Genomic DNA, 13,468 nt, shown 5'->3' on the forward strand with positions numbered 1-13,468 from the left:
GCCGATGCAGACTCGATGGGCCGAATGGCCTCCTTCTGCACTGCAAATTGTTTGATTCTCAGATTCTATGAAAAGATTAGGTTAGGTGGGGTTACTGGATTACTGGGATAGGGTAGAGGTGTGGGCTTAAATAGAGTGCTCTTTCCAAGGGCCGGTGCAGACTCGATGGGCCGAATGGCTTCCTTCTGCACTGTGAATTCTACAAAATATTTATAATTTCCTGAAAACGGGCAGCATGGTGGTGCAGTGGTTAGCACTGCTGCCTACGGCGCTGAGGATGCGAGTTCGATCCCGCCCTGGGTCACTGTCCGTGTAGAGTTTGCACATTCTCCCCGTGTCTTCGTTGGTCTCACCCCCACAACCCAAGGATGTGCAGGGTAGGTGGATTGGCCACGCTAAATTGCCCCTTAATTGGGAAAAAAATGTGAGTATTCTAAGTTTATTAAAAAATCAAACAAAAAAATAATTCCCTGAGGCAGGCAATTCAGGAAATTTAAACAGTTGGAGTTGTTGTTTTTTAAAAAGAAAGGGCGTCAGGGTAGCACAGTGGCTAGCAATGTGGCTCCCCAGCTCCAGGGTCCCAGGTTCGATTCCCCGCTGGGTCACTGTCTGTGCGGAGTCTGCACGTTCTCCCCGTGTGTGCGTGGGTTTCCTCCGGGTGCTCCGGTTTCCTCCCACAATCCAAAGACGTGCAGGTTAGGTGGATTGACCATGGTCAATTGCTCTTAGTGTACAAAAAAGGTTAGGAGGGGTTATTGTGTTACGGGGGTAGGGTGGAAGTGAGGGCTTCAGTGGGTCGGTGCAGACTCGATGGGCCGAATGGCCTCCTTCTGCACTGTATGTTCTATGTTGTAAGTACACCAAATTTCAAACCAACCAGAGCTTGCAATTTTCCTTTATTAGGGTTAAGCTAATGGGCCCAGCGGTTCTCCATATCAAAAGGCAAAAGTGGAATTGGATAGGCCATCCTTTGAGGAAGCCACGGAACAACATTACACGGTGTGCTCTCACATGGAGCTCGCGATGAGGAGAAAGCAAGACAGAGCAAGAAACACATGGAGGCGGGAGATGAGAGCCGGGGGCTATACATGGCCACGAGTTTGACCCAAGACAGGATTAGAGAGAGCTTGTCTGTGGCCTCTGCTCCGTCATGGAGTGAAAGGGCTAAAGGAGAATGGTTGAGCTGATTATGCTAAGAGTTGATGATTCGTGTGATATTCAGCAGGGCATCACCCTCAATGTAAAAACAAATTATAAGTGGGGATTGTTAATATTACAATTCTGTCGCAATGAACTGCGAGCTCTAGTCGTCAGTGAGAGCAACTGTTTCTCTTTGGGGAAAGGTTGGGGCATTATTCTGAAGTATATATAAGTGCTGGTTTCCACCTGTGCGGTTTCTGTGAATAAATCTACGTTAAGCAAAGGCTAAATCCAGGTTCCTCCTTCACTCAGAGACTGAGCAGAGATGGTGCCTTATTCTGGGGTCTGTAAGCTCCTCCCGCCCCCACCGTCATCCCTGATCTCGGCACTCGTGTAATTCTGACCTCTTGCACATTCCAGCACTGGTGGTCAAACCTTCAACTGCCCAGGCCCAAGCTCCGGAATCCCTCCCTAAATCTCTCGGCCGGCCCATCTCCCTCTCACCCATTAACACCCATTTCGTTGACCAAGACTTTGCCCATCTGCCTTATTAATACCACCTTACAAGACTCAGTGGGGGTCAGATTTTGCTGTGAAACGCTCCTGTGAAAAGGAGGGACATTTCAGCCGGAATTCTCTGGCCGTTGGGATTCTCTGTTGCCGCTGACAACACATCCCTGTCGCAGGCTTCCCGGCGGCATGGGATAGCTTCAACGGGAAATCTCACTGACAAGCGGCAGGAGGAGAGAATCCCGCCGTGAAACACGCGGCTGGGGGACTGGAAAATCCAGCCCTTTACCATCTTAAGCTATACAAATGCAATTTATCATTGTTATCGGTTGTGAAGCACTTTTGGACATCCTGAGCTTTTGAAAGCCACCGTGTAAATATATATTTTTTCTTTTAACTGTTGGAAGATTTTTAGTTACTTGGTCAATGCAAATCCCTGAAACCAAGCGACAGCCTCCTCATTTGCTGAGTTTAAGGTGATTAATCCATCACTTAGTCTGTAGAGGGGACCCTCCTCAGTAATATGCAGGAATGTTTTTGTGTCTTCCCACACGTACATACGGGGTTTGTACCGGGGCCCCAGTGGTGGAGGTTGGAGTGGGAAGAGTGATGCTTTGGGAAGTAGGAATCGAATGTTGAGTGGGATGAAGACACTCACATGGTGTCCCTCGATCTCCTTGATGGCCGAACAAAGTTAAAACCGTCAAGGATGGGGCCGTCACAATAAAGGCAAAATACTGCAGGTGCTGGAAATCTGAAATAAAAGCAGAAAGTGGTGGAAAAACCCGGAATGTCTGGCAGCGTCTGAGGGGAGAGAAACCGTAGTGACTTTTCGAGTCGAATATGAGTCTTCAGAACCACGCGCCATACTTTTTTATCACCGAGTTAAAGATGGACATTGTCCTTTCGCTGGCCATTGATGGCGAGGTTGGGGCTAGTTTAGCACAGCGGGCTAAACAGCTGGCTTGTTAATGCAGAACAATGCCAGCAGCGCGGGTTCAATTCCCGTACCGGCCTCCCTGAACAGGCACCGGAATTTGGTGACTGGGGGTTTTCACAGCAACTTCATTGAAGCCTACTTGTGACAATAAGCGATTCTTCTTCTTATTATTTTTTACCCATCCTTAATTACCCATGAAATGGCTCGCTCGGTCATTTCAGAGGGCATTTAAGAGTCAATCACTTTGCTATGGGTCTAGAATCACATGTAGGCCAGACCGGGTAAGGACGGCAGATTTCCTTCCCTAAAATGCCTGATGGGTTTTTCTGACGATCGATAATAATTTCATGGTATTAGTGAGACCAGCTTTCAATTCCAGATTTTATCGATTAAATTTTAAATTGCACCAGCTGCCGGGGTGGGGTTTGAATCCATGTTCCCTGGGCATTAGCCTGGGTCTCTGGATTACTGGCCCAGTGACATTACCACAAGGCCACTGTTGCCCCCAAGAAAGCAAGGCCTTCAGGGAGACTTGCATGAACAACCTCGATGAACATTTGTGTGTGATTCCTGGGGGAATTCTTCCCCAGTGTATCCCCCAATGTCGGGCTGTGTACATTCCTATTTATATAGTCTGAGAATGAATGTTGAGAAACAATAACTAATGAAGTTAATTGTCGGACATACTGCTGTCTGTGTTATTGAAAGGCTAGGAGTTCTCCAGTAAGCAGGGTCCGCACCAATTCTAATTATCTTTCGAAATGTATTGCAGGAACTGAGTGACATCACCATTTTATGCCAAATTATATGCGGCACAGGTGGAAAGCGACCAATCATATTCAGGCATCTTAAAAGCAGCAGGCGCCGGGGTCCCAGAGTTCGACCCCGTCTCTGGGTCACTGTCCGTGTGGAGTTTGCACATTCTCCCCGTGTCTGCGTGGGTTTCACCCCCACAACCCAAAGATGTGCAGGGTAGGTGGATTGGCCGCACTAAATTGCCCCTTAATTGGAAAAAGTTAATTGGGTACACTATATTTATTTTTTAAATTTGTTTTTACTATATTTATTTTTTAAAGCAGCAGACGTCATAATTTCATAATTAACTTTTTTATCACAAATCAACCAAACTGTCAATGTAATTGCAGCTTTGTGTTCTAAAATCAACTCGATGTCATTTTTAGTTGCAGCAGAAAGGTATCTGAATTATTTGAAGCGTGTAGGTTAGTTTGGGTTTAAAATTATGGGCGCTCGCAACGTCAGAGAAACACAACGCTATCAAACACAATTCGGTTTAGATACGGGGCCTCAGCCGCCAGTACCAGGTGGCAACAGCAGTGCCAGGGCACCACCCTGTCCAAAGGGTCTCCAGTTGGGGGGCCACCAATCCCCTGGGAGACCCCCACGAGTACCGTTCCGTCTGGTCCCCATTTGCGGAGACCAACTGAACGGGTCTCGCCTGAGGTCCCGAGGCGAAGGGGATAGATCCCAACGCCTCAGGTACCTCAGGAAACTGCACATTAGACTGAGACTATCTGTCTTTGCAAATATGCCAAAATGTGATGCTGCCCACAACCCCAACGTTTCGCCAGGTCGCGTTAAACCTCGAGAGGCGTTGCGAGCTGGGTAGATTCCCGGAGCGGGCTTCTATCGTCCACAGTGTGCCCCGGCGAGCTGTTTTTCTGGTGCTGTTCGATCTCGCCTTGTCTCTCACCGAATCACGCCGCGTTATAGGAGGCCATTTGGCCCATTGCGCCTGTGCTAGCTCACGTCAAGGAGATACCCAATCAGCTTAATTCCTCTGCTCTTACCCGCGGCCCTCTAAGTGCTTTTTCTCTTTTCGAGCTTTCGCCCAGCCACCCTTCTGAAAGTTATTATTGAATTCTCCTCCACCGCCCTTACAGGCAGCACCTTCCAGATCGCAACTATTTGCCGTGTTAAAAACATTTTCCTCATCCCGTCCTCCACCACCCCCCCCGCCCCCCCCCCCCCCCTCACATTTCTGTCCTCTGATTAGCAACCAATCTTATTTGATGAAGTGCCATTTGCATTTTGTTTTGCGTGCCTTTACACTTATCGGTGTGTTTTGCGTTCCAGATCGCTGAATACGTCTTTGTCATTTTCATGAGCATTGAGCTGAATCTAAAGATTTTGGCGGACGGCCTATTCTTTACACCCACAGCCGTCATCCGGGATTTCGGAGGAGTGATGGACATCTTCATTTACCTTGTAAGCCTTTCAGATCCTGTATCGCCCATTTAAAAGCAATGTTTCCAAGGCCATCTATTGAGATCTCAAAGGGAGAGGCAGTGCACAGTGAACAATAGCAGCTCCGATAAAAGTTAACTGAATAGATAATAAAAGACAAAGCACTGATCTGTGCACATCCTGAGTGCCGTCAGCCTGTCTGCTGCCCAGATTATAAAAGGATGTTGAAGCTCTCGAGAAGATGTGTAAAAGATTCACAAAGGTGACACCAGTGCTGAGTGGCTACAACTATCAGGAAAGAATGTTTGGAATCTTTCATAGTCATAGAGTCATAGAATTTACAGTGCAGAACTTTTCACAATCTCTAGTTATGACCTGATAGAGAGGCCTATAAAATTATGAAAGGTTTCGATAGAATAGACATGAGAACTAAGGAATATAAACGTTAAAACAAATCCAATAGCGAGTTCAGGGAAGATTTCTGTGGAACAAAGAACAATGCAGCACAGGAACAGGCCCTTCGGCCCTCCAAGACCGTACCGGTCATGATACCACCCTTGGCCAAAGGGTGATACCACCACCAAAGCCCTCAGCACTTCCCAGTGCCGTATCCCTCTATAAAATAACAAAAACCCAGAGAGCGGTGAGAATGTGGAACTCGCTCCCACAGGGAGGGGTTGGGAAAATGGTATTGATACATTTAAATGGAAACTGGGTAAGCACATGAGAGAAAGATGGAGAGATGAGTATAGTGATAGGCTCAGATGAAGAGGGTGAGGGAGGAGGCTGGTGTGCAGCATAAACACCAGGACGGACCAGTTCGGTTGAACGGCCTGTTTCTGTTCTGGATAGAATCATAGAATCCCGACATTGCAGAAGGAGGCCATTCAGCCCATCGGGCCTGTACCGACCTCCTGAAAGAGAACTGCACCCTCGCCCACTCCCTCACCCTATCTCCACAACCTCACCTAACCTGCACATCCTCGGACACTAGAGGGCAATTGATCATGGCCAATCCACCTAACCTGCAAAGCTTTGGTCAGCGGGAGGAAACTGGAGCACCCGGAGGAAATTCAGGCAGACACGGAACTGATCCCAGGTTCCTGGCGCTGTGAGGCAGCAGTGCTAACCACCGTGCCAAACTGGGTCCTGACGCTGTGAGGCAGCAGTGCTAACCACCGTGCCAAACTGGGTCCTGGCGCTGTGAGGCAGCAGTGCTAACCACCGTGCCAAACCGGGTCCTGGCACTGTGAGGCAGCAGTGCTAACCACCGTGCCAAACCGGGTCCTGGCGCTGTGAGGCAGTATTGCTAACCATTGTGCCACCGTGTCGCACCGTGTCCTGGCACTGTAAGGCAGCAGTGCTAACCACTGTGCCACCGTGTCGCACCGGGTCCTGGCACTGTAAGGCAACAGTGCTAACCACTGTGCCACCGTGCCGCACTGGGTCCTGGCGCTGTGAGGCAGCAGTGCTAACCACTGTGCCACAGTGCCGCACTGGGTCCTGGCACTGTGAGGCAGCAGTGCTAACCACTGTGCCACCATGCCGCACTGGGTCCTGGCGCTGTGAGGCAGCAGTGCTAACCACTGTGCCACCTGTGGTGTTCTTTGTGTTTGTTAAACGCAGGATGGATAAAGGTTGTGTGCACAAAGAACCACAAAGCTATGTTGAATTAACAAAGCTTATTTTATTACACTACTCTCAATACAGTTCGAACACTATTCCTAATGCTAGCAACACTAGGTAATACAATTACTATCTACACCATAACTAACATGCTATCTCTCTAACAATCTCTAGACTCTCTGTTCACTATCTGCTCTCCCGCAACACACTCCCAAAAGTTTGAGAGGCATTCCCTTTTATAGGTCTGCTCCCCAGCTCCATCTGGTGGCAGAATAAAGTATCACATTAACTCGTCATGTGCCAGACATTGCACATATGTCACACCACTGTGCCGCCCACTGTGTCACCGTGTCGATATTTGTGTGTGCAGTGCGGAGTCTCACTTCTGGGAGATCATGTTGAGAATTTGAGCATGTTTTTGTCTGCAGGATTGGTTTCAGCACTCACGTCCTGCAGCTTTTTGTTTTTATGTTTATGACATTTTCTCACTTTAATTCCACTTCTTATTTAGCAAAGTTTGATCTTCCTGTGGTGGATGCCACATAATGTTCCCGCCAAGTCCGGGGCACAGCTTCTGATGATGCTCCGCTGCCTGAGGCCGCTACGAATATTCAAGTTAGTTCCTCAGATGAGGAAAGTTTTACGGGAACTGTTTAGCGGTTTCAAAGAGATATTTCTGGTAAGTAGCCTTATATGTAACACTTTTTTGTACATTAAACTGCAGCACTATCGTATCGTAGAATTGGCCATGATCAGGTTGAACAGCAGAGCAGGCTCCTGGGACCGAATGGCCTACTACTCCTAGTTTCTGTGGGCACAAATTTGTGGCCGCATTGCGCTCGAGCGAGAGCACAACTCGGCTGGTAGATCCCAGGAGAGGCCTCTCGCGGGCTTCCGGGCCGCTTTCCCGCCACGCCGGGTCTACCCAGGTCCCGTGAGGTGTCAGAATCGGGAACACGTCCAAAATGGACCTGACCAAACTGCGTGCGCCTAAGTAGGGTTTAAACCTAGGAAGACGGGTTCACCCAATATCTACCGGCCTCATGGGATCTACCACCCTCCCCAAGGAGGCAGCAGCCGGGCACCGTTCAGTGCTGGCCCACACAAATGTGGACGAGGAGGAATGGCACCCGGGGGAGTCTCCTGGGGTGTCGGAGGCCCCTGGGTGTTCAGGAGTAGTGCAGAGTGGCTCCCTGGAGCTCTCCCTGGAATGTGAGAACTTTGGCACTGCCACCCGGGCACTGCCAAGCTGGCAGGAGCACTTCCCAGGTGACAAGGTGGCAGTGCCAGGGTGCCCTGGTGCCAGAGTGGCACTGCCAAGGGCCAGTGCCCAAAGGGGGCCATGCCCATGAAAGGAAGGTGGAGAGGGGGTTTTGAAATGTGTGGGGGGGGGTGGTGCATGGCAGGTAAGTAGGGGCCTCTGGGAGGTTGGGGGAGGGTGACAGGTGGGGGTCCTGGAAGGGGGTGGCCTGGAAGGAGGTGTGGGGGGGCCTGAAGAGGGGGGACCCCCAGGGACACCCCATTGCGTTGAATCTCGCGAGGTGTTGCGAACCAGGTGGATCCCGGGAATGGGGTCTCCCAGCTTTCACCGGCCACGCTGCATCGCGGCGAGTAGCTTTTCCAGCGCAGCGTGGCCGTAAGATCGCGCGCAGAAGTTTTTCCATTAAATTCACGTTATGGTCCTATGTAATGATAGGAGGAGGCCATTCAGCCCCTCAAGCCTGTTCCATCATTCAATCAGATCATGACTGGTCTTTATCGTAACTCCATCCCCCCACCCTGGTTACATAACCCCCTTACCCCATAAAAATCTATCGATCTCAGTCTTGCAATTTTCAGTTGACCCCCAGACTCAACAGCTTCGCAGGGAGGTGGGAGGAACGAGTTCCGGATTTCTTTTGCACTCCCCCTTGTGGGAAGACGTACTTCCTGACATCACGTTGAAATCCCCGTGGGGATTGCTAACGTTTACAAAGAGAGATCAATTTCCCAGTGACCAGCACGAAAGAGTGACAAAACAAGATTTCATGACTGCCTCCGTCCTGTCCCCATCGCCCTTCAAATGTTTCCTTTACACGCAGCAACGACCTAATCAAGGTCTTTACAACAGTGAAAGGTTTTGATTTAGTGGATACGGAGAGAACGTTTCCCCTCATGGGGAAGAGCCGAAATCGAGGTCACCAAGCCATGCAATCAGGAATTCAGCGGAAGCGTCTTCACCCTGAGAGTGTGGTGAGAATGTGGAGCTGGCTCCCACAGGGAGTGTCGGAATGAATGGTGCAGACACATTTAAGGGCAAGTTTGACAGACGTATGAGGGAGAGAGGAATAGAGGGTTTACAATGGTAGGTTTAGATGGGAAAAGATGTTAGGAACCTCAAGTGGAGCATGAAGACCTGCAGGGGCAAGTTGGGCCGAAGGCCTGATTGTGTGATGTCTACGCTTTGCAATCTGACCTCAGTGTCTGTCTGGTAGCCCTTTTTGGAAAGTTATGGTTGAATTTAAGTTGATTATGAGGCCATGTTAATCTTTTTGCTGATTCTTTTTCAGGTCTCAATCCTGTTGCTGACGCTGATGCTAGTTTTTGCCAGCTTTGGTGTACAGCTTTTTGCTGGAAAACTTGCAAAGTGCAATGACCCCCACATCACCCGAAGGGTAAGAGATTTATCATCATTAAACTGATAATGAAACTCCATCTTCCTGAGTCGACTGTCAATTTGTTTGAGCTCATCCCAGTTTGTTTCCTGAGGGCAAGGACTGGCGAAAGAGAATCTTTGAAGCTGTTTTCTTTTCAGCCGCGCAAAATATCAAGGTCACAAGCAGAGGCTGGCCATTGGCATTCACGATAACACTTAGCAAGATTGTCACCAGTCAAAAATGTTTGAGATTTGGTGGCAAATCAAGGTTGCTTTCGATGCTTCAGTGCCCATCGTCTTGTTTAAACTTGTTGAAATGTGCAACTTTTCAAGTCAGTGAATTAAAACTTTCAGGGTTAGTCAATTTGCAATGAACCCCATTGTGAATCTCTGGGATGCCTTTGGTGCTGCGCGCCATGTCACTCGTTAATTACCTTCTTTTCCTTCTTCTTGAGAAATTGATATTTGATGCGGAGCCCAGGAAGACATCCCTTTTTAATTAATGAAGAACGGGAATAGACATGCCACACTAGCGTTAGCAATGGGGAACCCCACTGTGCCCCATCTGCTCCTTGGTGCCATGGGGAATGTAATTGCTCTTGTCACTGGGCCCAGTCTAAGACAGTCAAAACTCGCTCCCTGCCAAATATTCTCACCTCTTGTTTGGGCAGTTTCTGCAGCCGTCTCCGGTGACGCCTTTCACGGGAGAAGAGCTGGTTCCTTCTCTGTAAAAAAACAATCCTTCAAAGCGAATCCTTCCGCCACGGTCCTCCTTATTTATGGCGGGGTTGTCTGATTGAATTTCTTTTTTAGTCTACTCTATAACAGCTTCAATTAATAGATACTATTCTTTTTAATCGCCGGGCTGCGATGAATGAGAGCTGCTGGTTTTCTCTCACAGTTGGGGCGTGGCACGTTAAATATTGTGGGTGCCTTGCCCACCACATTACCGCTCACACCCGTCCCCTTCCCCACAAAACAGGACATGGTCGGACTCTGAATCAACAGCCTGCCCAATTGACCCAAATATTATGCAGCCCGTGTTATAATATGGTTGGCACGGGCAGGGAGGTGGGAGTGGATGGTTGTTTCTTTCTTGTTATAAATTTAGAGTACCCAATTCATTTTTTCCAATTAAGGGGCAATTTAGCGTGGCCAATCCACCTACCCTGCACATCTTTGGGTTGTGGGGGCGAAACCCCACACAGACACGGGGAGAATGTGCAAACTCCACACGGGCAGTGAACCAGGGCCGGGATCGAACCTGGGACCTCGGCGCCGCGAGGCAGCAGGGCTAACCCACTGCGCCACCGTGCTGCCCCTTTTCTTTTAACCAAACTGTTTAAAATGCTGGATTGAAAGGAGGGGGTGCGTTTCTCGGGGGGTGCCTCTGCATTTCAGAGGGAGCCCCCACAAGATTCTGCCCCCTTTGTCACTTCCCAGATGGTCACCAAACATCAACCACATGCCCAACACCCCCCACCCCCCCCCCCATCCCCCTCGCCCCTCTGGCGGAGGGCGTAAGTCACGTTCTCACCCCCCAGGCCACCCAGAGTGTGTTATGACTGTGAGGCGGCTGCTCTAACGTTGGTCAGCTCGGCACCGACATTTCAGCCAGAGACTGAGGGACGAGTGAGCGGCATAACCGCCCCCCCCCCCCCACCAACCCCATCCTGCTGTAAAACATAGCCCATGGTCCACCACTCAGTGAGATTATGGCTGCCCGCGAACTGATTCCGTATACCAACCATTGCCCCGCATCCTTCAACAGCTTTGACTGACCATTGATTCATCTCAGGTTGAAAACGAGCAACTGATCCTCGGTTGCCATTTGAGGAAGAACAATCTGAACTTCTACCACCATTTTTGTGAAGCAGTGCTTCCAATTTCACTCTGGCTCCGGCTATTAGGTCACGCCCTTGGGTCGTAGACTCAAACTCTATTGCAATATGCGGTAGACCCTGTCGCAGTACGAGGCCATTGCACTGCACATTGCGTATCGCAGGCAAATCATGTTCGCATTGTTACAATCTCAGACCAGATCCCAACAGTGGCTGGGACACCGGACAGAAACCCCAATACTTAATTTTAATTTCGTCAAACCTGAGGAAAGGATTCCTCGCTCCAGGAGTGAATTACACAAAATAGGCAGATTGTTTATTAAAACAAACTTTATTACTGACACAGAATTAAAGTATCTTTAACATCACATCACAAAATAGCTTACAATTACCGCTTAAGCAATGTTAATCAGTACAGTGGCACAATAACCCTTAACTGCTATCTTTATTCCCACTCAAACATATCAGCTCTCAATCCACTTTTAAATGCAGTTAGCATATCCAGGCATACTGGGTTAAGAGATGCCCTTTGAGACGGTTCTAAGAGAGAGACCTGAATCCTGTCTGAACAGTGCAGGATCTCTAGCTGAAGTCTTCAGAAACTGTCTTCATGGTTTGACTTCCATTTACGAACTGAACAGTCTCTGTTTCTCTGTTAAAAATGCCTGGTACTCTAGCAACTCACATTAGTTACATCATCTTACCATCAACACAAAAGGACTCTAATTAAATACTTCACAAGGAACCCTTCTTAATCCAAACAAAACTCCATTAGCCCGACCTGTTACGATGCTTTAATTGCACCACTGGCTCCCAAAACCTTTCAAACCAGAATCCTTTAAAAACATGACAGCAGCAGTCACACACACGGACCCAGGTTTTTAACCCTTACTGCACCAAATACCGATAATACAATACATCTGAAATCCCTACATTCATCACAACATGAACAACCCGAGTTTAAACTTTTAAATGTTTAAGAGGAGGAATATTTTTGAAATAAGTGATACACTGGATGGTCTTTAGCGACATTATTTATATCCATTATTTTATCTGTTTTGATTTACTGGAGTAATGGAAATAAATCTTTGAATATTTTGCACACGGTTATTGTGGCATGTTGTGGATTCTAGGAACTCTGTCACGGCATGTTTAGGATCAATGTCAGCGTTTCAAAGGATCTCAACCTCAAGTTAAAAGCGGGAGAGAAAAAGCCTGGCTTTTGGGTGCCTCGAGTTGGTAAGTTCAAAGAAAAAGAACAAAGATCAAGTGCATCGGGAAATGGCATCGATACAGCAAGGCTGGAAAATGTGGGTCGAAAACAGATGTGATGCTAATTATTGGGACATTTACTAATTGAGATTCTGATTGAAACTTTTTTTTTTAAATCACGGGCTTGGAGGGCCGAAGGGCCTGTTCCTGTGCTGTACTGTTCTTTGTTCTGTCATTGAATCTTCCATCCACTTGCTATAATTTGGATTTGGATTTGTTTATTGTCACGTGTACTGAGGTACAGTGAAAAGTATTGCTCTGTGTACAGATCGTTCCATACATGAAAAAAATATAGTACATACATAAACACACAATGTAAATAAGCTTTCCACTTTTTTTAAAAACAGTTACGTAACTCACTTAATATCAGTCCTCATTAAATTCTAGAATCCATGCAGAGGGGGAGGCCATTCAGCCCATTCATGCCTGTTCTAGCTCTTTGAAATTGTTATCCATTTCATCCCACTCCACATTGCTCTTTCCCCTCAGACCTGAAAAATAATTTCCTTTTGAAGTGTTTGAAAGTTGATGTTCATACAGTCCCTACAGAGCAGAAGGAGTCCATTCGGCCCGTCAAGTCTGCACCGACCCTCCATCGGCCCAATCCCCTACCCTATCCACGTAACCCCACCTAATCTTTTGGACACTAGGGGCTGCTTTAGCACAGTGGGCTAAACAGCTGGCGTGTAATGCAGAACAAGACCAGCAGCGCGGGTTCAATTCCCGTACCGGCCTCCCCGAACAGGCGCCGGAATGTGGCTACTAGGGGCTTTTCACAGTAACTTCATTGAAGCCTACTTGCGAAAATAAGCGATTATTATAAGGGCAATTTAGCACGGCCAATCTACCTAAAATGTACATCTTTGGACTGTGGGAGGAAACTGGAGCACCCGGAGGAAACCCATGCAGACTCCGCACAGTCATCCGAGGTCAGAATCGAACCCGGGTCCCTGGCGCTGTAAGGCAGCAGTGCTAACCACCGTGCCACCCATGGAATATGAGGCAAAGGGGGCGGTAATGGCAGCAATAAAGGAACAAAGCACTGGTTCAGAGTAAGTGTTAATAGCAGAACAAAGGTCAGCACTGTCTGAAAGCAAAAAGCAGGAAGAACAAGATACAGACTGACACCAGGGGAGAAAATACAAAAGGCATGACAGAGTTCATACTATGAAGTTGCTGAACTCAATGTTGAGACCGGAAGGCTGTAAAGTGCCGTATCGGGAGATGATGGGCTGTTTCTCAAGCTGTGTTGAACATTATAACAGGGCTGGCTTGCTTCCCTTACCCTGTCAGGCAGCG

General features: G+C 48.3%; 1 protein-coding gene across 1 annotated transcript in view; it reads left to right on the forward strand.

Moving 5' to 3' along the window:
- The window catches only part of nalcn (sodium leak channel, non-selective), a 282,172-nt gene that overhangs the window by 192,769 nt on the left and 75,935 nt on the right, over window positions 1-13,468 (forward strand). Inside the window, exons 25-28 of the mRNA XM_072476568.1 lie at window positions 4,685-4,816; window positions 6,933-7,100; window positions 8,971-9,075; window positions 12,031-12,136. Coding sequence (XP_072332669.1) covers window positions 4,685-4,816; window positions 6,933-7,100; window positions 8,971-9,075; window positions 12,031-12,136 — 511 coding nt within the window. The remainder of the gene's footprint in view (window positions 1-4,684; window positions 4,817-6,932; window positions 7,101-8,970; window positions 9,076-12,030; window positions 12,137-13,468) is intronic.

This window comes from Scyliorhinus torazame, chromosome 15, assembly GCF_047496885.1.
Source record: "Scyliorhinus torazame isolate Kashiwa2021f chromosome 15, sScyTor2.1, whole genome shotgun sequence".
In the NCBI taxonomy this organism is placed as follows: Eukaryota; Metazoa; Chordata; class Chondrichthyes; order Carcharhiniformes; family Scyliorhinidae; genus Scyliorhinus; species Scyliorhinus torazame.